The sequence below is a fragment of the Gracilinanus agilis genome, chromosome 2, assembly GCF_016433145.1.
Source record: "Gracilinanus agilis isolate LMUSP501 chromosome 2, AgileGrace, whole genome shotgun sequence".
Taxonomy (NCBI): domain Eukaryota; kingdom Metazoa; phylum Chordata; class Mammalia; order Didelphimorphia; family Didelphidae; genus Gracilinanus; species Gracilinanus agilis.
Genome location: NC_058131.1, coordinates 533,352,414 through 533,376,592, shown reverse-complemented (window position 1 = coordinate 533,376,592; position 24,179 = coordinate 533,352,414). Strand labels below are relative to the sequence as shown.

The 24,179-nt window shown below is 35.7% G+C and overlaps 1 protein-coding gene across 1 annotated transcript in view; it reads right to left on the bottom strand.

Moving 5' to 3' along the window:
• The window catches only part of LOC123234089 (UPF0472 protein C16orf72-like), a 9,160-nt gene extending 5,360 nt beyond the window's left edge, over window positions 1-3,800 (bottom strand). Inside the window, 1 exon segment of the mRNA XM_044660035.1 lies at window positions 3,755-3,800. Coding sequence (XP_044515970.1) covers window positions 3,755-3,800 — 46 coding nt within the window.
• Between the last annotated feature and the right edge of the window lie 20,379 nt (window positions 3,801-24,179).

Sequence of the window (24,179 nt, the reverse complement as noted above, 5' to 3'; positions counted from 1 at the left end):
AAGAGAAAGAAGAGAAAGAGAGAGAGAGAGAGAGAGAGAGAGAGAGAGAGAGAGAGAGAGAGAGAGAGAGAGAGAATATACTACCTTAGAAGAAAAACTAGTTTACCTCTTTATTTTGAGAATCTGTCTCCCAATAAGAAACACAGATAAGTTCCTATGACCAAATGTGACATGATATAGAAAGTCTTTACCACTTGATTCTGTGGAATGGAGTTTTCAAAATACAGCTTCATTTTAGAAAACCCAGGGATGGTCACAAAACCTGAAAGTGTGCCTTCCAGTAATATTTCAACGGTCAGCAACCTTTTTGGCTGTGAGAGCCATAAACGTGTGGGGAAGGAGGAGGATAGAGGCGGAAGGCGCTGGAATATGGGGCCTGTCCTGTTGGGAGGTGGAGCCAGATATGGCTCAAAAGCCACTGCCGACCCCTGTCCTATACTATGTTCCAGACTAGTGATAGGGCTTTCTAAAAATTGGGTTGTTTTGTTTTGTTTTTGTTTTTGTTTTGTTTTGTTTTGTTTTGGTCAAAATGGAAATTATTGAGTCAAGAGGTATTTAAAATCTGGTACTGAAGCATGTCATTGTAGGAAGAGAGTTGTCTTCAAATCCAGGAGGTCCTGAGTTCAAGTCTACTCCTGAACCATATAAGCTGTGTGACCCTGGACAAGTTTTTTATGATTTCTCTTATTTTAATAACAAATTTCTACATACATTTTCCAAAGTTATATGATCCATATTGTCTCTCACTCTTCTCCCCCCACCTCCCGGAGCTGACAAGCAGTTCAATCTGGGTTATACATGTATTATAACTTGAAACATATGGACAAGTTTTTTAATCTGACAGTACTCTATGAAAAAAATATCACTTGCAGAGAAGATATCAACCTGCTTGGTAGAGCGAGTTTCCTTTCCTAAGTGTTCTCTATAAAATGAAATAATAGTCTAGTCCCTATCCTTATCCTCATGATAATTAGCATCTTGAAAGAAAAGTAAAGTATACTTTCTCTAATCCTCAGGAAAATTTTAAAATTTTTACAAGATAAAAATTAAAAAATGAATATTTCTTAACATTTAGGCAAGAAAATACTTCTCTGAAAGGATCACAAAGTTAAAGATATAGAGACAGAAGATTAAACCCCTTTCCACTGCCACTTTATAGATGGGGGAACTGAAGTTCAGAGAGGTTAAGTGGCTTGCCCAGTATCATACATCTAGGAAGTGTCTGAGGCAAGACTTGAACCCAAACTGAGTTTGTAGCTAGTTTGTCATGAAGTTTGGATTTGGTGGTGGTACATTGTTTTTCAAATATAAAAGGCCCACACTTCAAGAACAACTTCTAACTAAACCCAGGCAGACTTGGTCAACACTACATAGTCCCTTCTTAAGCAGAAAAATGCTAATTATTTTATAGTTAATATTTAAAAATTGTTTTATATTCCATGTCAGCAGAAGCAGTTAAAAGAGAAAAGTGTATTTTACAGTCTTATGGAAGGCAATAAATGTCAGACACACAGAGATACAGTTCTAAGTTTATGAACACCCAGGGTAACTCTCATAAGGAAAACCTTACACAAACACCAAATGAAAAGACATGTTTTCTAAGCACAGTCAGGGGACTGTTTTTAACTCCATGTGTAATATAGGTGAGATAGAGGGTTAAGAGCTCCAAGTGCCATGGTCTGACAATAAACCCCCTGTGAGTGTGTAGTTTGATGGGGTGTTAATTGAGTAGCAGGTGAACACGAGTAGAAAGCACAGAGGGTGTGTGCAGGGGGGGAGGAGGCCTTTTCCTTGATGAAGGAACATAAAAATGCTGAGCTCTGTAATAAGGGGGAAAAGCAAAGTGCAGTTTATTTCTCTGACTTTGCTATTTGCACAATACCAAGGCCTTCTCAAGCTTATTGTTTCTGCTCAGCATAAGAAGACGACTTCTGAAATGTGTGGGTGGTTATGTAAGCAGGTGGTTGGCTAACATTTTTAAAGCTTATCCACATTTATGAGTCTTTTGAAATGAGATTGTCTTTTCAACGAACAAGATTCTCTCTTTCTTCCTCTCTTTTCTTTCTCTGTCTCTCTCTTCTCTCCCTCCCTCTCACTCCTTGCCGTCTCTTTCTCTGCCTCTGTCTCTGTTTCTGTCTCTTTATTTCAATATCTCTCTCTATGTCTCTTTTTCTCTCTTGTCTATCTTTCTCCGTTCTAGTTCCAGTTGGGTCGGAAATATCTATATATTTAAGTATAAGTTGAGTTATTCCTTTTGTAGGGCAAAAATATTCCCAAAATTATAGAAACATAAATAATAGGAAATAAATGAGAGGCAAGGGAATAAAAGGCAATGTGATATGTATGGTATGTCTAGAAAACGAGCTTTGAAGTCAGGGAAATTTAGTATACAAGCAATGAATTTGGAATCAAAGGATGCAGATTCAAATCACAATCTCTCTGGATCCCAATCTCCTCATCCATAAAATGAAAGAATTCATTTGATTGGATGCACTGTAAGGAACCTTCTACCTAATAAAATCTGTGCCTAGGGGAGTTTGGGTCATTACCACAAGATTTTCAAGGGTGCGCCTCTGTATGTTATCAATCTCACTATGAGTGAAATCAATCTTACAATTTAAGAACCCTTACAAAAAGCCAATATCTTTTGTCATATGCCTCAAATCTTCCCCCAAATTAATTCATTTTCGGACTTAAAATGAGAAACTATTTTCAAAGAATTCAGCATAAGGAATAAAATGTCCATTTTCAAAGTATATATTCTTAAAGTCATACTTCTGGATTTTTTTTCAGATTTAGAAGGTTCTCCAAACATGTAGTCTCTATTCATTTTCTGAATCTATCACAGGTTCACTGACCAAACAGGAAAAATGAGAAGTAATAGATAGGCTGAATGCTATCCCAGAGCTCCTGAGAATCTGAGATAGATAGATAGATAGATAGATAGATAGATAGATAGATAGATAGATAGATAGATGATAGATAGATAGATAGATAGATAGATAGATAGATAGATAGATAGATAGATAGATAGATGATAGATAGATAGATAGATAGATAGATAGATAGATAGATAGATAGATAGATAGATAGAGTGAGTGAGTGAGTGAGTGACAGATAGAGTGACAGATAGATAGGTAGATAGATGAATAGATGGATAGATGGATAGGTGGATGGTTGGAGATAGAGGGGAGAGGCAGGGAGAAGAGAGGGAGAGAGGTAGGTAGGTAGGTAGGTAGGTAGGTAGGTAGGTAGGTAGGTAGGTAAGTACAGAAGTAAGTAGAGAGGTAGGTAGGGATAGATGATATATAGACAGAAATCCATAAAGCAAGATTTCTATGGCATGGGTTGGATCTTCCATGGAATATTAAAGGAAAGTCAAGAAAGAGGGAAAAAACCATGAGGGCCTGGAGTCTTCAGTAAGTAAAAAGGTACCTACATGGATGAACTCAAGAATCTAACAAAGTTTGAAAGTATTTAGTATTTCTGAACTGGAACCCACATCTACTTTCTTTCTATTTTGAGCTTGTTTCACCATACCCCACTGCCTCCATCTGCTCCCAACTATAGGAAAATTTCATTTTGGCTATGATTATAGGGAGTGCACTCTTGAGTGGCTATCAAGTTCCTTATAGTTTGGGAATATCTTTAAAAGTACTTTTTTCTTTTTTTTTTAATTTTCACCTCAAATCTGAAATCTAATAACTCTTCTCTTCAATTCTGACATTTAATTCACTGCTTTAGTGCCTTTTACACAGGTTGTACCCTAAGCCTGAAATGGTCTCCATCATCATCTCCATTACCTCGATTCCAGGGCTAGCTCTTTTCTAATTCTTGTGCTACCCCTTTCCTGAGCTTCGTTTTGTATAAAATTTTATATAAAATTTCTATTTACTTCTCTGTGTCCATGGCCTTCCCTTCCAGTAGTGTATAAACTTCTTGAGAGTAAAAACTATTTTCATTTTTGTCTTTGTATCCTTGGAGACTGGTACAGTACAAGATTTTAAAAAATGCTCTTTCAGATGAATCAAATATCTTTTAATATATTATTTGTATATTTATTCCACATCTCCCCCCATACATCAGTAAGAGAATTATACATAAAGTATGAATACTAGACATCATTCAGTATAGAGTTTGGGGGCTTTTTCGTGTGTGTCATGGACCCCTTTGTCAATATGGCAAAGTCTGGTGACCTCTTCTTAAATTTGGTAAATAAAATACATAGGATTACAAAACAAACCACAAGTCCTTTTTTTTTTAATTTCATGAACTCTAGGTTAAGAACTCCTGATCTAGGAAACTTTCCCCTTCCCCATTTTATAGATGAAAAACCTGAGTCCAGAATAAGTCAGACTATTTGCTTGAAATCTCAAATCATTATTTGTAGGACTTGGACTTCTTTAGAATCCAGTTTCTTGGTAGAAGAGATTTTCTTTTCCTGCTGAGGAAAAATATAACCCTGCTTTTCATTCATCATGGTACCTAGTAGGTTGCCCTGTGCACAATAGGCATTCAATAAAAACTTGTTCCTAAATTGACTGATAGAACCATTCTGTAGTGTTTCTACTACTTTCCTCTCTGAACCAGAGTTTATTTAGATGCATATTGTATCACCAGTGGGATTTTTTAAGCAACATGCTAATATCAGAATATCAGTGTAAATACACCTGCAATTGTCAGTTAACCTTATGCTATTATTTTCAGAGCGCCTGCGGCAGTGTATCAGTACTGTCAGAGGAAAAAAAAATACACAGAACAAGGCATTTCCACATTCTTTTTCCACAAGCCAAGACACAAAATGGGCTCATTATCAACATGTGGTTGCCTACAGTTCAATATTAATATATCTTTAGCTCTCCAATAACTGCTGTGGACTTGTGTAATTCAGCAAAATGTAAACATGTGTTCCCCCAGGAATAATACCCTGCAAGGCAAATGGGATTTCCCCCCATTCTCCCTTGAAATAAACTAATCAAGCTTAAAACTTTCACTGCACAGCAATTCTGGAGAGGCACACATTGTTTCTTGAAGACCATGATCCTGTCAGCAACCTACAGACTGCTTGGATCTTTGAGGATCATAAACATATCGACTGAGGATTGGATATTCTTGGTCTTTAAGTTCTTAGCGAGTTTGTATTATCTTTTACCATCCATAGATGACAAAATCTCTCGCAGTGTTTTACATTATCTAGCTTTAATTCAAATTTTGGAGCAAAGAGTACAGTGTAAGGTCAAACTGAGGAAGACTGTGATAAAGAAGAAAGGGGATGAAACTGTTTCAAACAGTTATCTTTACCTCAGTTTCTTCATCTGTAAAATGAGCTAGAGGAGGAAATGGCAAACCAGTATCTTTGCCAAGAAAACTCCAAACAGGATCACAAAGAGTTGGATGAATCAACAACAAAACAATAAAGCAAAACTAACAGTAAAATAGCCTCATGTGAAAGTGTTTACAATGTTGCACACTTATACTGCCCAACTTGTCTATTTTAAAGGGATTTGAAACTGAAAGAAATCTATTTTTTCTTCCTTTCACTCCCTATTCCACAGCCCTCATTGGGGGAAAAAAAAGAAAAGAAAGGTAGATTCCATTTAACAAACATACAGAGCCAAGAAAAACAAATTTTCTCATTGGCCCTGTACAAAAAATCTCACTCTGCAGGCCGAGTCCTTCACCTTACTGCCAGAAGGTGGCTGGTATGCTTCAGCACTGGTCCTTAGGAATCATGACTGCTCAGTGCATTGATCATAGTTCTTAAAGCTTTCAAAGTCATTTACCTTCATAGTGTAGTTGTTTAACTGTTTGGTTCTGTTCATTTCATTCTTCATCAGCTTGTAAAAGTCTTCAAAATTTTCCATTTTTAATCTATGTTATATTATAAATTGCTCTTCTGATTTTCCTCATGTCACTTGGAATCAATTGACATAAATCTTTTCATGTTTCTTTGAAATCATCTATTTCCTCATTTCTTATAACATAATACTATTCCATCATATTCAAGTAACATTATTTATTTATTCTTTAAATGATAGGCATCCATTTAGTTTCCATTTTTTGTCACCACAAAAAGTTTCTATAAATATTTTTGTACACATAGGGTCCTTTTATTTCTTTATCTCTTTTGGGTATAGACCTATTAATGCTATAGTTGAGCCAAAGAGTACGCATTGTTTAGTAATTTTTTGTGAATAATTCCAAATTGATTTTCCGAATGGATGTATCTATTCGTAAATCCACAAACTCTGTTCTTTTAAGGCTTAGAAAATATCTACAGGCAGCTAGGTGGCTCAGTGGATAAAGAACCAGGCTTGGAGGTGGGACCTGGGTTCAAATCCGACTTCAGACACTTCCTAATTGTGTGACCCTGAATAAGTTATTTAACCTCAGTTGCCTAGACCTTATCACTCTCCTGAGTTAGAACTGATAGTATTGATTCTAAGGGAGAAGGTAAGAGTTAAAAAAGAAAAAAAATCTGAAGGGTCCATGATTAATATCCAGTTAGCTAGTAACATTATTTTTTCTTTGGTGGAAGGGAATAAGACCTGGATCTTTCACTTCATGCCAGCATGAGAACTACCTCCAGGAATGCAGATCAGTCACTTATCCCTAACTTAAATCTTGGAGTAATGAGAAGTTAAATGAAATAAAATTCCATAGTCACATAGCTAGTAAATGTCAGAGGCAACACTTGAACCCAAGTATTCCTGACTCCAAAGCTTATGTTCTGTTACTGTGCAGACTTCCTTTTATATGGTAACAATTAAAAAAAATTCATCAAGCATTTTGTCATTTGTATTTCTCTATTAACTAGCCTTTTAAAAAAGTGCAGAATGCCACAGTATAGTTGTTGATAGCTCAAGTCCTAATCAGTTGTGTTCTCCCAATTTATTTATAGAACCAGTGACTAACAATACAGTTCTAGTTAACCACTTAATGTCAATTAGCTTTTATAGACTTCTTATGTGACCTTAGCCCATTAAGTTTAAACTTAACAGCAACATCTTTGGCAGATTTTTCTGGGTTGGAGTCTTGGGTCCATTTATCTAAGTCTGTGATACTGGCTTGGCTAAACACCCAATTTAGATTCTTGGACTCTTAGATCCCTGGAATTAATATTTCTAGTCCAGGTCAGAGACTCATTCAACTCGATTCAATTCAGTAAAACATTTAAGCACACACTAAGTGCCAAGCACTGTGCTAAGCCTGGGAGAAATGAAAGAAACAAAAGATAGCCCCTGCCCTCAAGGAGCTTATAATCTAATTGGGAAGCTGAAGCTAGAACAGAAATGAACCAACAAGGACATAAAGGATTCAGGATTTTGATAGCCATATAGTCCTTCCTTTATACCATGGTTCCTTTACTAGAAGCCTTTAGTAAAGGAATCACCTCACTTCCTCAGACTTGAAAGCATTAAAAATCAGTGCTTGTGTTGACCTTTTGAAAAAGTTGACCAGTTTTGGTTGCACAGTCAATGTAAGAAAGGTTTCTCCCAACTAGCAGTAGGCCAACCAGAGCCAAATATAGGAAGTCCATAAATGCTCTAGTCAACATGATTCTCCTAGAAACAGTTACCTGGTGTCCATCATAGAAAGTAACATCTTAGCAAACTAAAGGAATCTGAGCCTATCCCCAACTTTTTCATTCAAACAAAAGCAAATTACAAGTTTTAAGGCAAAGAATAACTTCTCTACCCGATAGATCAATCAATATATAAGCTTTAGGAAGAATTTTCTTGAAAGGGAGGGTATTTATAATGTCTTTCCATTTTTCTTATACTTTACTCCCCCTTACTCTCACAGAGATCCAGTAATATTGATCTCCTTGGTATTTCTCACATGTGACACTCCATCTGCTAACTCCAGGCATTTCCACTGGTTATCCCTTATGGTTGGAATCCTTACCCTTCTCATTTCTGCCTCCTACCTCCCCTGGTTTTCTTCATGCCTCAGCTAAAAGAAACTACAAAAAATTTCCATTAAGAAGCCTTTTTCAATCCTCAATTTCAGTACATTCTCCCTGGGATTACCTTGTATTCACCCTGAATATCTCGCTTTTGTACATAGTTTTTCTCATGTTGTCTCCTCCGCTAGATTCCCTTTCCTTGAGAACAGAGATGATGTTTTTGCTTTCTTTGGCTCTCTGGTTCCTAACCCAACCCAGTTCTGGCACATAATAATAAGTGATTGCCAATTTAACTTGATTTTGTCCAAAAGAGTAAGAATTTGCAATTCACCCATTGAGAATGAGAATACCCGATTCACCCAAATGAAAATAATCTTCTGAAGACTACTTATATTTCCAAAAGATATAACCCAAACTCTCTTAATATTCTCTAAGTGTTTTAAGGAAAGAGGAATTTTCTTCTGTACCCAATGTGTTATATTAGTCTCAAAGACTAAGCAGCATAGTAGAACTAGACCTAGAGGTAGTAATGAATTGTTTCAGCATTTCTAGAGCCCATGCTGATACCTTAAAATTTCACAGATAAAAATACAGTTATCCCTCACTATATTGTGATTCACTTTTCATGGCTTCAGTATATCATGGGTTTTTTAATATATATATATATATATATGTATATATATGTTTATATATATATGTTTGGTATGGTGAATTTACACTCATCACAACACACTATTGAGTGATGGAATGAAAGGCAACCAACCACAGCAGTGTTTTCATCCTGAGCGTTGATTGGCTCAGTGACTCTAGGTTAATAAAAGCATGGGAAAAGGTTTATATGAGAGTGGGAAGGGTTTATAAAGCCCTAAATTATATACAAATAATAAAATAAATATAATGCTGCTACTTCACAGATTTTCACCTATCACAGAGGTCTCTGGAACATAACTCCTGCGATAGGTGAGATATCAAGCATGGATTATTTATGCCTGAATACGTACATAGTACAATGGAAAGAGCATTTAACTTGGAACACTGACCATGGAATCATGTGACTTGGATTCAAGTCTCAGCTCTAACATTTGCTACCTGTGTGACCCTAGGCAAACAATTTAACTTCTTTAACCCTGTTTCCTTATTTGTAAAAGGAAGAAATCACAGCTTGATGACCTATAGAAGACTAAAGAACGATCCATCTAATATAGAGGAAACAAAATGGAGAGAATAATATCTGGAAAAAATAGGTGAGTATCCAGAAAGGAGAAGGCTGGTTAATAGGACCAAATGCTAAGAAAGATCTTACTGAAGGGTGATATATAGTAGGTGGATATTAGGGAAACAGATCTCGATAAAAAAAAAATTATCGTAGAGTTGAAAATATACAAGACCAGCAACCAAAAGTTCCAAGATATGTTTAAAACTTTTATATGACCTTCCTTGAAGGGCTGGTAACCCATTCTTAGATACTTAGCATCTAAATATATATTGCATTTCACATTTTTATCTACAGTGGACAATAGAACATTCCTAGTCTCTTTAAACTCCAACACTCTTCCCTTTTCCAAAACACATTTGACTCATGCTTCAGTATCTCTTGCCTCAACTATATACTAAAATTTGATCTAATATCAAAGGTCAGCCTTCTAAAAATCCAATACAGGGAGTGAAGATGTATAAAAATATTTTTCTATCCATATCTCCTCGTAGAATAGAACAAAAAGGGAATTTCACTGCATAATTCATAATTCTAGAAGGCAATTTCTCATATCCCTATCATAAAATTAAGAATGTAGTATTTGAAGTATTAATACTAGAATGGGAAGGATTTTTCAAGGAACTCAACAAATTCTAATTAGTCTACCATTCAATTTTTTTAAAAGATACTTTTATTGTGGACTTAAATATCAATAAATATCAATATCATAATAAACAAAAGACAACAGAAAATTTTGTGTAAAACTAAACTTTTATTACATGGAGATTATTTTAAGTATATATTAAATGAAAGGGTGAATGGTAACGTGGTAGAAAAAACAATTATTTTATGGGCAAAAAGCATAAGTTGAGATTCTCTCACTGATACTTGTCAACTGTGCGACTTTGGACAAGTTAATTTGCTGTTCTAAGCCTTTGTTTCCTCATATGCCAAAGGAAGAAACTATAGAGGATTCCTTTTGAGGTCCTTCTAGATCTATGATCCTAATTTAGGAGAGTAGTGGCAAAACCATCCTACATGTCATGTCCCCACCAAGTATACTTTTAATGTTTTATTGACATTTTTTTCTTTCTGTCCTTTGTTTTTCAACATCATTATCACCACCCACCAATTCTGTCCCCAACCATAGGAACTCTCCTTTGTAACAAATGACTGTAATCCATTCTGCCATTTTGGTTACTGTTAATTGTAATCAAAGTGGTAGGTTAGATTCCCTTATGAGTCATGGTGTTTTGCTAGCTGCCACAAGCTCTTTCCTAATCTCAGTCAACCATTTGCAGATCTATGCCTTTGAAGTCACCTAAGAGACATGATATGAGCATGTGAGTGGATGAGGAGAAACCCCAATGATCATCCTGAGAAAACATTTCAGAATACAAAACTACTCATAATGGATCTGAAGCATTATCTTCTCTGAGAAGGCCAGTGCATTTCTTCGCTAGGATGATGACCAGTTCAGAGTTGATATTTAGCATCAGCCTCTCTTTCTCTGATATTATTATTAAAGTTTCAATTAAAATATCATGCACTGTTATTCACTGCAGAACTACCCTATCGTACACTTCTTCCCAGCCTTCCGAATATGTGGAATATTGATTTAATGGTGGTCCTCAGGAGCCTAAAAGACCCTCTTTAGATATAATGGGACATCTGTGAATTATAAGGGTAACCATACTTGTATCTGTGGGGTTCAATGCTTCATAAAGGAGACTTCCTGTTTGTGAAGCCCAGGTAGGCCACAGGCTGGGTTATAGAAGATTCTGATGTTTTTGTTTTTCGCTTCCTCTCTCCCCCAGTTAGAGAGGAAGTTGGTTTTAGAGGTAGGGATAAAGAAAGGAAACCTCATGGCTATCTCTACAGGTGAATTAGTACACCTCTGAAAAGAGAGAACTCTGCCTAAGTTCTCTGCTCAACTCTGAATAGAATTACCTCTGTGTCAGTCAGTCAAGGTAGTTTAAAATACCTGTGCTCCCAAAGCCAATGTGTCATTATAGATTTAGCACTACTAGCAGCGCTCTCTTTGTCAAACAATGAAGCAATATGGCTAATTAACGCTCACTGGGGAGCCTGAAATAATGATGCCTCTCTCTTCCTCGAGCCAATTACCCCAAATATTCAGATTAGCTACCTCCTATTTCACTGAAAGAAGTGTCTGGGATTTTTTTTTATTATTTTTTTTTTCAATTCAGGCATTATGTATCACGTAGCGTCACGTTATGTGATGTTATGTCACCACCTGACAGCTTACAACTAGGGGTATGCTGAATATATTGGGTAGTTAATACCTGCCTGAATTAACAAGACAACCAACTTTCCAAAGAAAGAAAGTCAGAGAGATATCTGCTGTACCTCCTGGGATATCTGGAGGGAGAATATGTTTGATTGACTCAATCAACCACTGTGTGTCACTGTTGCTTCTCATAAAGACACATGAAAGAGTATTTGTCCACAGAGATGGCAAGTACATCTACATATAAACTAGAGTTGGGGATGTATGTGTTCAGGTATGGATCTGACTTTTTCACAGGTCTTGGTCTTGCATTTGAGTATTTTCCAATTTTCTCAGACCATTGTCTGAGCTGGAACAAGAGCTAGAAATTAAGTAGCCTGAAAAGAAATCAGTCTAGGAGACTGTTGGATGAGATGACTTCTAAGTTTCCTTCTAATACTATCCTCTTATTTCAAGACTCCATACTGTTTTATGTGATTCCCCAAATCAGTGCAAGTTTGTCTTTTTTAGCATTAATTTACATTAAACAAAATATTATATCTTTATTCATCTAAGATTTCTATCTATTGAACATAACTCCATATTTTCTCTCAAATCAAGCATGTATATACAGGGGCTTCAAAGTATAAAATGCAACATACCTTTTATTTTATTGGTCTGAACCATCATCTCTGGAAAATAGGATTCCACAAGTGATTTTTTTCTGCAAAAGTAAAGAAATATATTGGGGAGTTGTATTTCTCTACAGACAATTCTCTAAAGACATTTCTCTAAAACTATGTCAAATTAGTGGCTGATTTGACTTGGTGGATGGAATTCCCACACTAGAAGTTGCCTAAAACAAAGAAATAATAATTCCAGACCAAAATGACAATGATAATTGCTCAGAGTTACATGGGAATTAAAGTATGAAAAGAACCTTTCTTCAAAATACTCTTTTGAGTTAGAATGAATTTTATTATTCCTGTTTTACAAATGAAAAACTTGTTATTTTTTCCTTTTTTTTGGTATTTTAATTTAGCCCAATATCTTGTGAAATCTGAAATTTGTACAGATTTTGGAGGAATATTTAAAAAATCAAAGAAACATTTACAAAATTGTTATATACAGATGTGCATATTCCTTTGGGTCATACAAATTCATAAAAATACAACTTTTTCTCCATGTTTCAATTCATTTTTTAAAAATACAATTCCCCAATATATTATAGCAAGCCAATCAAGAAGCACTTATAAAGAGTCAAGTATTGGGTTATGTACTAGGAATAAAAAGACAAAAATGAAGATCCTTTCCCTTAGAAAGCTGACATTTTATTCTGAGAGACAAGATTGATAAACATAAGTATATAAAATCAATCAATAAATAAACATTTTCTACTATGTATCAGGAACTGTGCTAATCACTAGTGATACAAAAAAGAGTTAAAAAACAGTTCTTGCCCTCAAAGAGCTTCAAATCTAAAGGGAGAGAGAACACAAAAACAACAACAACAAAATATTTATACAAAATAAGCTTATATGCATAATAAATAGGAAATAATGAAGTAAGGGAAAACACCAGAATTAAAAGAGGTTAGGGAAAGTTTCCAGTATAAGGTAAGATTTTAGTTGGAAATTAGAGAAACCAAGGAAGTCAAGAGGTGAGCAGAGGACGGAGTATTCCAGGCATGGAAGACAGCCAGAACAATTGCTCAGAGCTGAGAGATGGAGTATCTTATTTGTGACAAAGACAGGAGGCCAGTGTGACCAGATTGAAGACTATGTGTTAGGAGGTCATGTATAAAAAGACTGAAAAAGTAGAAGGAAGCTAGATTGTGAGTGGATCTGAATGCCAAATAAGGCATTCTATAGTTTATCCTGAAGGCAACAGGAAGTCACTGGAGTTTATTGAGTATATATATATATATATATATATATATATGTAATAAGGGGGGGACAACAGAGTACATGATTAGAATTGCACTTAAGGAAAATCACTTTAGTAGATGAATAGAAAATGAACCAGAGTGGAGAGAGATTTGAGAGAATGAGACTCACCAGCAGGCTATTGCAATAATCAATGCATGAGGTGATAAGGTCCTGCCCTAGAATTATAACAATAGCAGAGGAGAGAAGAGGGCATATTCAAGAGTTATCAAAAAGGTGAAATAGACAGACCTTCACAATAAATTGAATATGGGTCAGGGGTGTTGAGAGAGAGTGAAGAATTAGGTTCAAGGTGGAGAGTAAGAGAAGGATTTTTTATCTCCATTCCAATTACTATAAACTTAGAAGACTCCAGCTTCTCAATTGAATTCAGTTGCAAACAAGAACATAATTAATTCAGGAAGAAGAAAAGTCATTGTAAGAAAGCAGATAATGTCCCTTAGAAAATATTTTCTGATTAAATATATATGCATATATCTAGGTATGATATATATCTAGATAGGTAGATAGATAGATAGATAGATAGATAGATAGATAGATAGATAGATAGATAGATAGAGCCCTCCAATTTGAAAATATAGTCCAGTATTAAAGTAGTCAAACTTAGCAAAGTTCCAGGTTCAGGAGCTTCCTAGAAAGCATATTCTAGTGCCTATGTCAGAGGTCAGCAAGGGGTAGCAGGAAGAATGTGAACCCAAAGGGAGAGTTACCCCACCTCCACCACTGACTATATCATCAAAAAGACCAAATCAGTAGGAGACAACACCAATGAGGACAAGAACTGATAAAAATGATTGTAGAAAAATATCCATTTGAGTGAGAAAGTTTGAAGGCATGTTAACCTTTCAACCATAAAAGAATGACAGTCATGGAATAAAGACAGAACTTCCAGTAACCCAGAAGTTGCAAATTTACTCCTTAACATGTACAAAAAAAAAAACACACACACACCTTACCTTCTGTCTTAGAATCAATACTAGATATCAGTTCCAAGGCAGAAGAGCAGTAAGGATGAGGCAAATGGGGTTAAATGACTTGCATAGGGCCATACAGCTAGGAAGTATTTAAAGATGAAATTTGAACCCAGGACCTCTCATCTCCAGACCTGACTCTATCCACTGAGCCACCTAGCTGCCCCTACATATATATTCTGTACGTCTCACCATCATTGTATTTTAAATATGAGTCTATTGTTTTCTTGGACTTTTGTATCCATGTGGAAGATAAAACATTGGAAGGTTGTTTGTGCCAATTGTATCATATTAATAAATACTCTTTCTAAAAATTAATTAAATCTGATATACATAATCAATATGAAGTGCATCAGATGGGGGCTCCAGAGTTACAGTATTAGAATCCCCAAATGTTTACGGTTACTTTTAGAATATTGAGAGAATTCATTTTTACTTTTGGGGGACTGGCTTTCCCACTCAAGTGAAAATTGGGGAAGGACACTGAGAGAGGTTATTGCTGCTGTTGTTAATTTGTTTCAGTTGTGCTTAACTCTTTGCGACCCATTTGGGATTTCCTTGGCAAAGATTCTAAAGCAGTTTGCCATTTCCTTCTCTAGATCATTTTTATAGATCAGGAAATGTTGCAAACAAGGTTAAGTGACTTTCCTAGGGTCACACAGCTAGTAATTATCTATGGCACAATTTGAACTCAGGGAGATAAATCTTCTGAAAACAGGCCTAGCATTTTATCCACCTCACCGTCTAGTTGTCCTGTACTACCTAGTTGCCCCAGGGAGTGTCATAGGAGAAAAAATTATTATTAATCTGAGGGATCAGGAAAGTAGCCTTATGCCATATCATGATAATCTGTTCATGATGTAATATCACAACTCAGAGCTTAAATAAGTCCTTAGCTGACAAATACATATTTTTACAATAGTGATAATTAATAGATGACACCCATTAGATAGCACACAATGTTTTATGTCTTGGTGAATTCCAAGTCAAAACTAGAACAAAAACTATGTGTGGATGATTTCTCCTGTCGGTTAAAATTTTAGACTTTGTTTCCAAGACATATTATTCTATAAAACTTTTTTCCTAACCTAGATCATCAAAGATGGAAGTAACCTTAGAAAGCATCTAGTCTAATCTTTTCATTTGAAAACTAAGATGCAGAGATCTGCAATAACTTGTCCAAAGTCAGCTATCTAATAAAGACCAGTATTGAGGCAAGAACCTGAGTCTTCCAAAACCCAGTCCAGTGTATTTTCCATTAAACCACAATGTATCTCAAAGTATACCATAAAAATTAGAATTATGCCAGTGACCTTGAGATTCCTATAATTCTAGATCCACAAAATCAATTTCAACAGCTCAGCTATCAAGATGCATCTTACCCTTTTTTCTTTAATAAAGACTGCTCTCTTTTCTCTATTTTAATGCTAGCTTCATGCCAGTCAAGTCTCCTATCTTCCCTTGCCCTTTTTAATAGCTTGGGTATATCTGGTTTCTTCGACACATTCTTGCTTCATATGTTACTTCAGTATCTTAAAGTTTTTCATGAGCTCACCTTACACTCAGCTTTTCCTACTTCAATAACTCAAAACAACATTGTCTGCAAAGCCCTCTTAGGATGTGAACTCATTCATGTAGCAGGGCTTTGGACAGAGTTTCTGAGGAAATATTCTGATTTTATTCCAAAACCGCTTTATGGCAGACTGTATTCTGTTCAAAGGACGAAAGGGAAATATATTGAATTGTATGATTTGTTGGGTTAAAACCACAATACCACTATGCTTTTAATATACAAAGATGTGAATTGCTGTGAAATGGGTTTAGATGTGGGATTTACAAGCCTCTGCATATTTCTATTGACAACATAATGGAAATGTAGAAGCCATAGATAGTATTTTCTCCTGTCATGAACTTTGGCCAATCAAGTCAACACTCTTGCCCCTGATTTTCATTGGTTATAGTCAATGTGAGGGGATTATAGGAGATAATGAAAAAGCACAGTAATTCCCATTTTCATTTGGTAGCATGGAAATGAAGGACATGAAAATACATGCTAAGTTAATTCTTCTGAACATCTCAATTTTAAACATTATAGGTTCAACAAAAGCCCAAGCTAATTGCACTGAATGTTTTCCCTTTATATTTTAAACTACCCTGTATTTTGAAGGAATTTATTTTGCCTGTTTCTGGACTTGGAGCATGTAGAGGGTTGGGGGGGATGACTGCTTGAAAATGGGCATCTATTTCTGCCTAGCTCATTAAGATACTTTTTCACTAAGTTGTTTGATATACAAAAATCTTAGTTTTTGTGTTATTTTCTAAGCCCTCTTTAAACAAAGAAGATAAACACAAACATTGAGGAAGAGAGGCAAAGTAGGAAAAAAGAAAAATGAGGAAAACTTGAAAAACAAGATGAAGATGAAGATAGAAGGAAAGGAAACAGGAGGAAGAAATAGAAGTAGGGATATAAACAGTTTACTCTTATTGAATCCCTTATTATTTCTCCTTACCTTTTTATGCTTCTTGAGTCTTGTATCTCAAAATCAGATATTCCGTTCAACTCTGGTCTTTTCATCAGTAATGCTTAAAAGTCTTCTATTCCACTGAATATCCATTTTTCCCCTTGAAGGATTATTCTCAGATGTGCTAAGTAGGTGTTCTTGGTTGTAATCCTTGATCTGTTTCTTCTGGAATATCATATTCCAGATCCTCTCATCCTTTAATGTAGCAGGTGACAAATCTTCTGTTATCTTAACAATGGATCCACAATTTTTAAATTATTTCCATTTGGCCACTTGCAATATTTCTCTATTATCTGAGAGCTCTTCAATTTGGCTATAATATTATTGGGAATTTTCATTTTGGGATCTCCTTCAGGAGATGATTGGTGGATTCTTTCCATTTTTATTTCTCTTTCTGGTTCTAGAATTTTAGATCAGTTTTCCTTGATAATTTCTCAAGAGATGGTGTCTAGGCTCTTTTTGGATCATGACTTTCAAGTAGTTCAATAATTCATAATTTACCTCTCATCAATCTATTTTCTAGGTCATTGTTTTACTAACGAGATATGTCACATTTTCTTCTATTTTCATACTTTCGATTTTGTTTTATTGTGTCTTGATGTCTCATGGAGTTATTAGCTTCCACTTGCCCATTTCTAATTTTTAAGGATTTTCTTCATTGAGCTTTTGTATTTCCTTTTCTATTTGGCCATTTTTAATTTTAATGAGTTATTTTCTTCAGTGAATTTCAAAACACCTTTTCCTTTTGGGCAATTTTGCTTTTTAAAGAGTTATCTTCAGTGGGTGTTTATGCTGCTTTTATCATTTAGCCTTTTTCAAGATGTTATTTTCTTTAGTATTCTTTGTGCTTCCTTTGCCAAACTGTTTCCTCATCATGATGTTCTTATATCACTTGCATTTCCTTTCCTAATTTTTCTTCTATCTTTTTTATTTGATTTTAAGATGCTTTTTGAACTTTTTCAGGGATTCTTTTTGGGCTTGAGACCAATTCATATTTTTCTTTAAGGCTTTGGATGCTGCAGTTTTAAACTTTGTTGTCATCTTCTAAATTTGTATTTTGATCTTCTCTGTCTCCATAATAACTTTTTATGATGAGTTTCTCTTTTTCTGTTGTTCATTCATTTCCCCAGTGTTTCTCTTGACTATTAACTTTCAAAATTGTTAAAGTTTGGTTCTGTTCCTGTGATGAAGGAAGCACTGTTTCAATCTTCAGGATTTTTTGTGTTGCTGCTTTTAGAGCTAGTTCTGAGGATCTATAAGTTTTTAATTCTTCAAATGTGGTATAATCTATGGAGATATGTGCTTGCTACTCTTTGGGCCTATACTTTTTTTTAAACCCTTAACTTCTGTGTATTGGTTCCTTGGTGGAAGAGTGGTAAAGGTGGACAAAGGGGGTCAAGTGATTTGCCCAGGGTCACACAGCTGGGAAGTGTCTGAGGCCTGTATTTGAACCTAGGACCTCCCGTCTCTAGGTCTGACTCTCAATCCACTGAGCTACCCAGCTGCCCCCAGGCCTGTACTTTTTTTCTGTAAGTGATAAGCACTCTTTTCTGTCCTAGAATTAGGACCAGGGTCCCAGCCCCCCTGAAGCTATAGACACATGTGCATTACTGCTCCTCTATGTGCTAGGACTGTGACTCAGAATTGTCAGCTAGATCTGTATTTTGGCAATGCAACTGAGTCCTGCACTCAGTGCCAATGAATGGACCCTATTATCTTTTTCTATTCAGTTGTCTGACTCTCTTATCATATTTGGTCTGAAAGCTACAGAAAGCACTGCAACTGATTCAACCACCGCAATGGTCTGTGCTGACATTAGGAAGTGGGGCCTGCCCTGCAGACTAATCTGTACTCTTCTCCCACCCTGGTGTGACTGACCTTTCCTGTAGATCTTCTAAGTTGTCTTGGACATGGAAGTTGTTTCACTGCATCTTTTTGTGGGTTGTGCTGCTACAGATTTTGTGTTGAGACATTATTTCAATGTTTTTTGGAGGGCAGATTTGGTAGACATCAAGAAGGTCCCTGCTTCTTCTCTGCCCACTCCCATCTCTATATCTTAAAATCCCAAGCTTCAAGGCTCAGATCAAGTGCTTCCTGCTATGTGAGACCCAACCTGGACATTATTTTTATTTTCTTAGAAAAAACTAATGTGATCTCACAAGGATCTCTTATGAACACAGAACTTTCATAATGGCTAGACCTTGGGGTATATAACAGGTATGCAAGGGGGGTATATACATATATATTATACTATAAGGAATCCTAAAGCCCAAAATAAATAATCTCTTCTCTTCTCTTCTTACCCACAAATGTTGATAGCTTAAAAATAAAGAGAGTTGTGTTGGAGGTACTAAGAACATGGAAGGGATTCGCTACTTTAGGAGAAGATATTATAATTTTTTACATCTCATTTTTATTTATTTATTTTTACTTTTCCTAATTATGTAAAAACAATTTTTAACATCCATTAAAAATGTTGGTGAGTAGCTTTTAAAAAAAATTTGTAAAATCAGAACTACCTCCAAGCGGGGGTACACTGAACAACAGTCAGTAGTAGCATAGACTTTATATCACATTTAGTCCAACTTCATCATTTAACAAATACTAAAACTGAAACCAGAAGCCAAGAGAAATTTTGAATTATCAAAATTGATAGAAGACTGTTGAGTATAATTTTAAAAGAATTTCCCTGCATTGTCCCCATCCAGATACTTAAATTAAGTAATTCAATCAAGTTATGTTACTAGAAGCATTGGACCCATATAAAAGGTTTGGATATATTCTACATTTTTCAGACCACATCTGCAATAATGTATTTAGTGTAGAATATTATGAATTAAGGGCATTAACAACTAGAAAGTGTCCAGAGAAGAGAAACCAGGACAGTTATAACCATGAAAATCATGTTATATAAAAAGCAGATAAAAGAATGGGAGCTGGTAGGGTTGGAGAAGACTAAGAGGAGGCACACTTGTTATTGTTGTTCAGTTATGTCTGACTCTTCATGACCATATTTTAGTTGGCAAAGATAGTAGAGTGGTTTGCCATTTCCTTCTCCAACTTACTTTACAGAAGAAGGACAGAGGCAAACAAGGTTAAGTGTCTTGCCCAGGGTCACATAAATACTCTTTCAGGCCAGATTTGAACTCAGAAAGATAAATATTCATGATGCTAGGCCAGGTGCTCTATCCACTGTGCTACCTAGCTAGCTGGCACATGATAACTAATTTCCAAATCTAAATGAAGATATATTAGATAAAAGAGTGAGTCAACTTCTTTAGTGTGACTTCAGAGCATAATCAATAAGTAAAAATGATATCCAAAAACATTTTTTGTTAAATCTTAACAAGACCTTTCTAAAAATTAAATTTGTCCATGAGTAGAATGAAGTGAAGAGATTAGTCAACACTGTCAGGTATGACACTGTTACATAAGTGATAGGTCAAGATGACTTCCAAGGGCTCTTTCATTTCTTAGATTCTATAAGTTTTTTGTATGATATTTTTAGCAAACCTTTTTACTGTAAAGCATTTTATACTTTTCAAAGCACTTTCACATCTAATCTTTCATCTGATGCTTACATTCATAAAGGAGATATTATGTTTCTAATTTTATGGACAAAAAAACCAAGATCCATATGGTTCTGTTACTTTTTTCCATGTTAGGCAGTCATTGCTAGAACCAAGGTTTCTCATGCTAATTCTTTGCTTTTTTTCCATTAGACTGCAAGGCCTCATGTACAAGCTTAAAAAAAACTCAAGAGATGTTCATCAAGTGGAGCATGACCAGGTAAAAGGTGGTTCATGCATGTAATGGAATATTATTACACTATAAGAAAGGCAATGAAGAATTCACAGAAGCAAGGGAAGACTTACAGCATATGATGAAGAATGAAGTAAGCTGAATAATCTCCACTACTCTGGTGAGTTTGGTAGAAAGAAAAACAAGAACAAAAAAAATTAAATTGTATAATTATGATGGCCAAGTTTGGCCCCAAAGAGGAGACAACAAAATGTGGAGCTTCCTCCATTCTTTGCAGAGATGGGGGCCATGGGTTCAGAATTTTGCCTAGATTATCAGGTTTAGTTGATATTTGGAACAGTTTTGATAAATTGCTTTTTTTTCCTTTTTATTCTTGGTTATAAGAGCTAGCCATCTAAAATGAAGATGTGTATAATTCTTAGAAGAAAATGTATGTTTTGTAATCTATAATGTAAAGTTTAAATTCTTTTGAGAATAATTTCAGGATAAGGATCTTGCCATCTCCCCAGAATCCAGACGACGAACCTGTTTGGTGAAGACACCATGAAGATGCCTGAAAAGCCTTCACTGTACCATGAAGACCAAAATTTGAACCTTGGGGTGCAGTTAATTGAAATTATGGGGAGTTGAAATTAAGTTGAATATATTGTTTTAAATGTACACTATTATGCCAATAGGGGACTGCCCCCAAATTGTTTTTTTGTCAATGTGGCTAGTTTTATCCATTCATTTATCTATTTCTTTTATTCCACAAATTCCTGGAATTTAGAAGTTGTCTATTTTTACAGGTCCAGCGAAGAAAAAGGGCTAACCTTTTTTTTTGCCGGACCTCAGGGGGAATTGTATATTTGGAATTGGGAAGATGCCATTTAAAAGTATGTTATATATTTCCTATGGACATGTGAGAGACTTTGAAACTACATTTCCCATGATTCCTGACGGCAAACAGGAAGTATGATGATGTAGGAGAGGGGATAAGTCTCCAGGGTGAGGAGGAAGTCGCTCTCTTTAGCTACCTGAGCAGGAGAGATGAAAGGTAAAAATGGCTGAGGCGGCAGTTTGAATACTTACAGGCGCGTGGTCTAATGATTTTTATCTCTATCAGCATGGCCTTAATTAAACTACTAATTTCTATTATTATATCAGTCTTTATCATTTTTTATCGTAACAGATAACACTTGCCACTTCGATGCTATACCTAGTGTTGATTTTATTACATGCTGATGGTACTTAAATTTTGCTCCATTCATATTCTGCAGCAGGATTCTGCTTGTGAAATACATGAATGAGTTAAAATGTCTTGGAGGAGATCTGATAGCCACAACTTGGACTCTATCAGCAATGAGCTAGCCAGTTACATTTTGAGTGTAGTTGGGGAAATGTAGCCTGAACAGAAATTGTTATTTGAAAGAATAAACTCCATTTCAAAGATAAATCAGATTTATGTATTTTTTATTCCACTTTCCTAACTAAAGCAAAGTTCAGGATAAGTTTATTAATTGGCATAATGGAAAGAATATTGTCCCTTGGGAGTCATAAGATATGAATTCAAACTCTATGTCTGACAATGTCAATATGAAATTGGGTAATTCACTTAATCTGTATGGATTTCAGTTTTCTCACCTGTAAAATAAGAGGGTTGGGTCAGATGATTTTTGAGGTCCCTTCTAAGATCTTAGTCAATCATAAAAAAATATAACAAGGATTATTTGAGTACTAGTAAATTTATGTAGAGCCACTAAATGGCATAGTGGATAGAGTGCCAAGCCTCAATTCAGAATTATTTTTCTTCTTGAGTTCAAATTTGACCTCAAACAATTGTTGGTTGTTTGATAAGTCACTAAACTGTTTACCTCCGTTTCATCTGTAAAATGAACTAGGAAAGGAAATGGCAAACTGCTCCAATATCTTTGCCAAGAAAACTCTTAATATGGTCACATGAAATGTCAGGCATAAATGTAAATGACTGAAAAACAATAATAAATTTACATATTTTATATACATGCAGAGACATAAATCTCTGCATCAATAACAATGTTTTTACCTGTCAATCAGTCAGTAAACATTTATTAAGCACCTACTATGAGTACACTGTGTTAAGTGCTTTACCTATTTATAGATACAATGCTTGAATCTTGAACATTTTGTGAAATGCTTTCATTTATATTCTGTCATCCAATTCTTACAATGGCCCTATGAAATAAGCGAGAGCAGTCATGACCCCCATTTTATAAGAGAGAAAACTGAAGTATACTTTTACTTTATGTTTACATCTTATTCTTACAATGGCTGCAAGGTAGGCTAGACAAAGGGTGTATGAATGTTCAAGGAGGATGAGCATCTCTGGTGTGAGGGCTTGTCAAGTCCTTTTCAGGGTTCTTCATCCATATTTTGTGTCCACCTTTCACCCAAATCTTATCTTTGCCTTCAAAAAGATATATCGTGTACATGATTTAGAGGGATGTCTACCCCAAGCATGTGAAGACTTCCTCTGATGGAAGAGGAAGATAAGAATAATTTGTTCCAATGGCCACAAAGGTGGCTGAAACAGTCATGATTAGAGCTGGGTCAGACATGGAGGATGCCAAGGTCATCCACTTCATTCCAGGCCATCTCCAGTCCTCCTGATCTTTGTCTTGCCACTGGGTTTTAATGACTTTGGAAGAGAAAATGAGGTTGATGACTTTGTGCATGTCAGCCTCACTTAAATTCAATTTATTCAAAAGTCAAGACATCACTCTCTGATATTATTGGTCCTCTTCAAAAGAAAGCTAAAGAATAACAAAGTAGGCAGAAGCAGTCTTTTCACAGAGGAGAAAAATGAAGTTTGGTGAGTTTAGATAATTTGCTTAAGGCCACATGATTAGGCAACAAACGGACTAGGAACTATACAAGACATGCCTCCTGCCTCACAATCTGGTGCTCTTTGGCAACAAGTAAGCATTTACTAAGCACTCACTATGTGCTAAGGATATGGGCAGCAAGGTGTTGCAATGGATAGAGTGTCAGGTCTGAAGTCAGGAAGACTCATCTTCCTGAATGCAAATATAGCCTCATACAACTGGGTGACTCATGACTGGGAATGTAGACTCAAAATGACCACACCAATGCAACTATCAATAAAATGGAAATAGGTCTTGATAGATGACACATGTTAAAACCAGTGGAAATGTGAGTCAGCTATGGGGTGAGGGGTGGGGGGTGAAAGTGGGGTGAAGGGGAAAATAACAACCATGGACAATTTTTCTAAAAAATAAAAAAATAAAAATTTAATTAAAAAAACAACTGTGTGACCCAAGACAAATCACTTCACCCTGATTGCCTCAGTTTCCTCATCTGGAAAATTAGCTAGAGAAGGGAATAGCAAATCATTATAGAATCTCTGCCAAGAAAATCCCAGGACTGAAACAATGTGCATCAATGTGTCAGGGAGAGTGCTAAGTGCTGAGATACACATAAAGGCAAAAATAACAGCTGTTGCTGCCTCCCAGGGAGCTTACAAAATGTGATCACATTTAATAAACAAATATGTGTGTATAGAGTAGGATGATCAGAAACTTAGAGCTGAGAGGGAATTCTAAGACCAAGTATTCCAAACCCCTTGTTTTATAGATGAAGAAACTGAGGTTCAGAGTAGTTAAGCT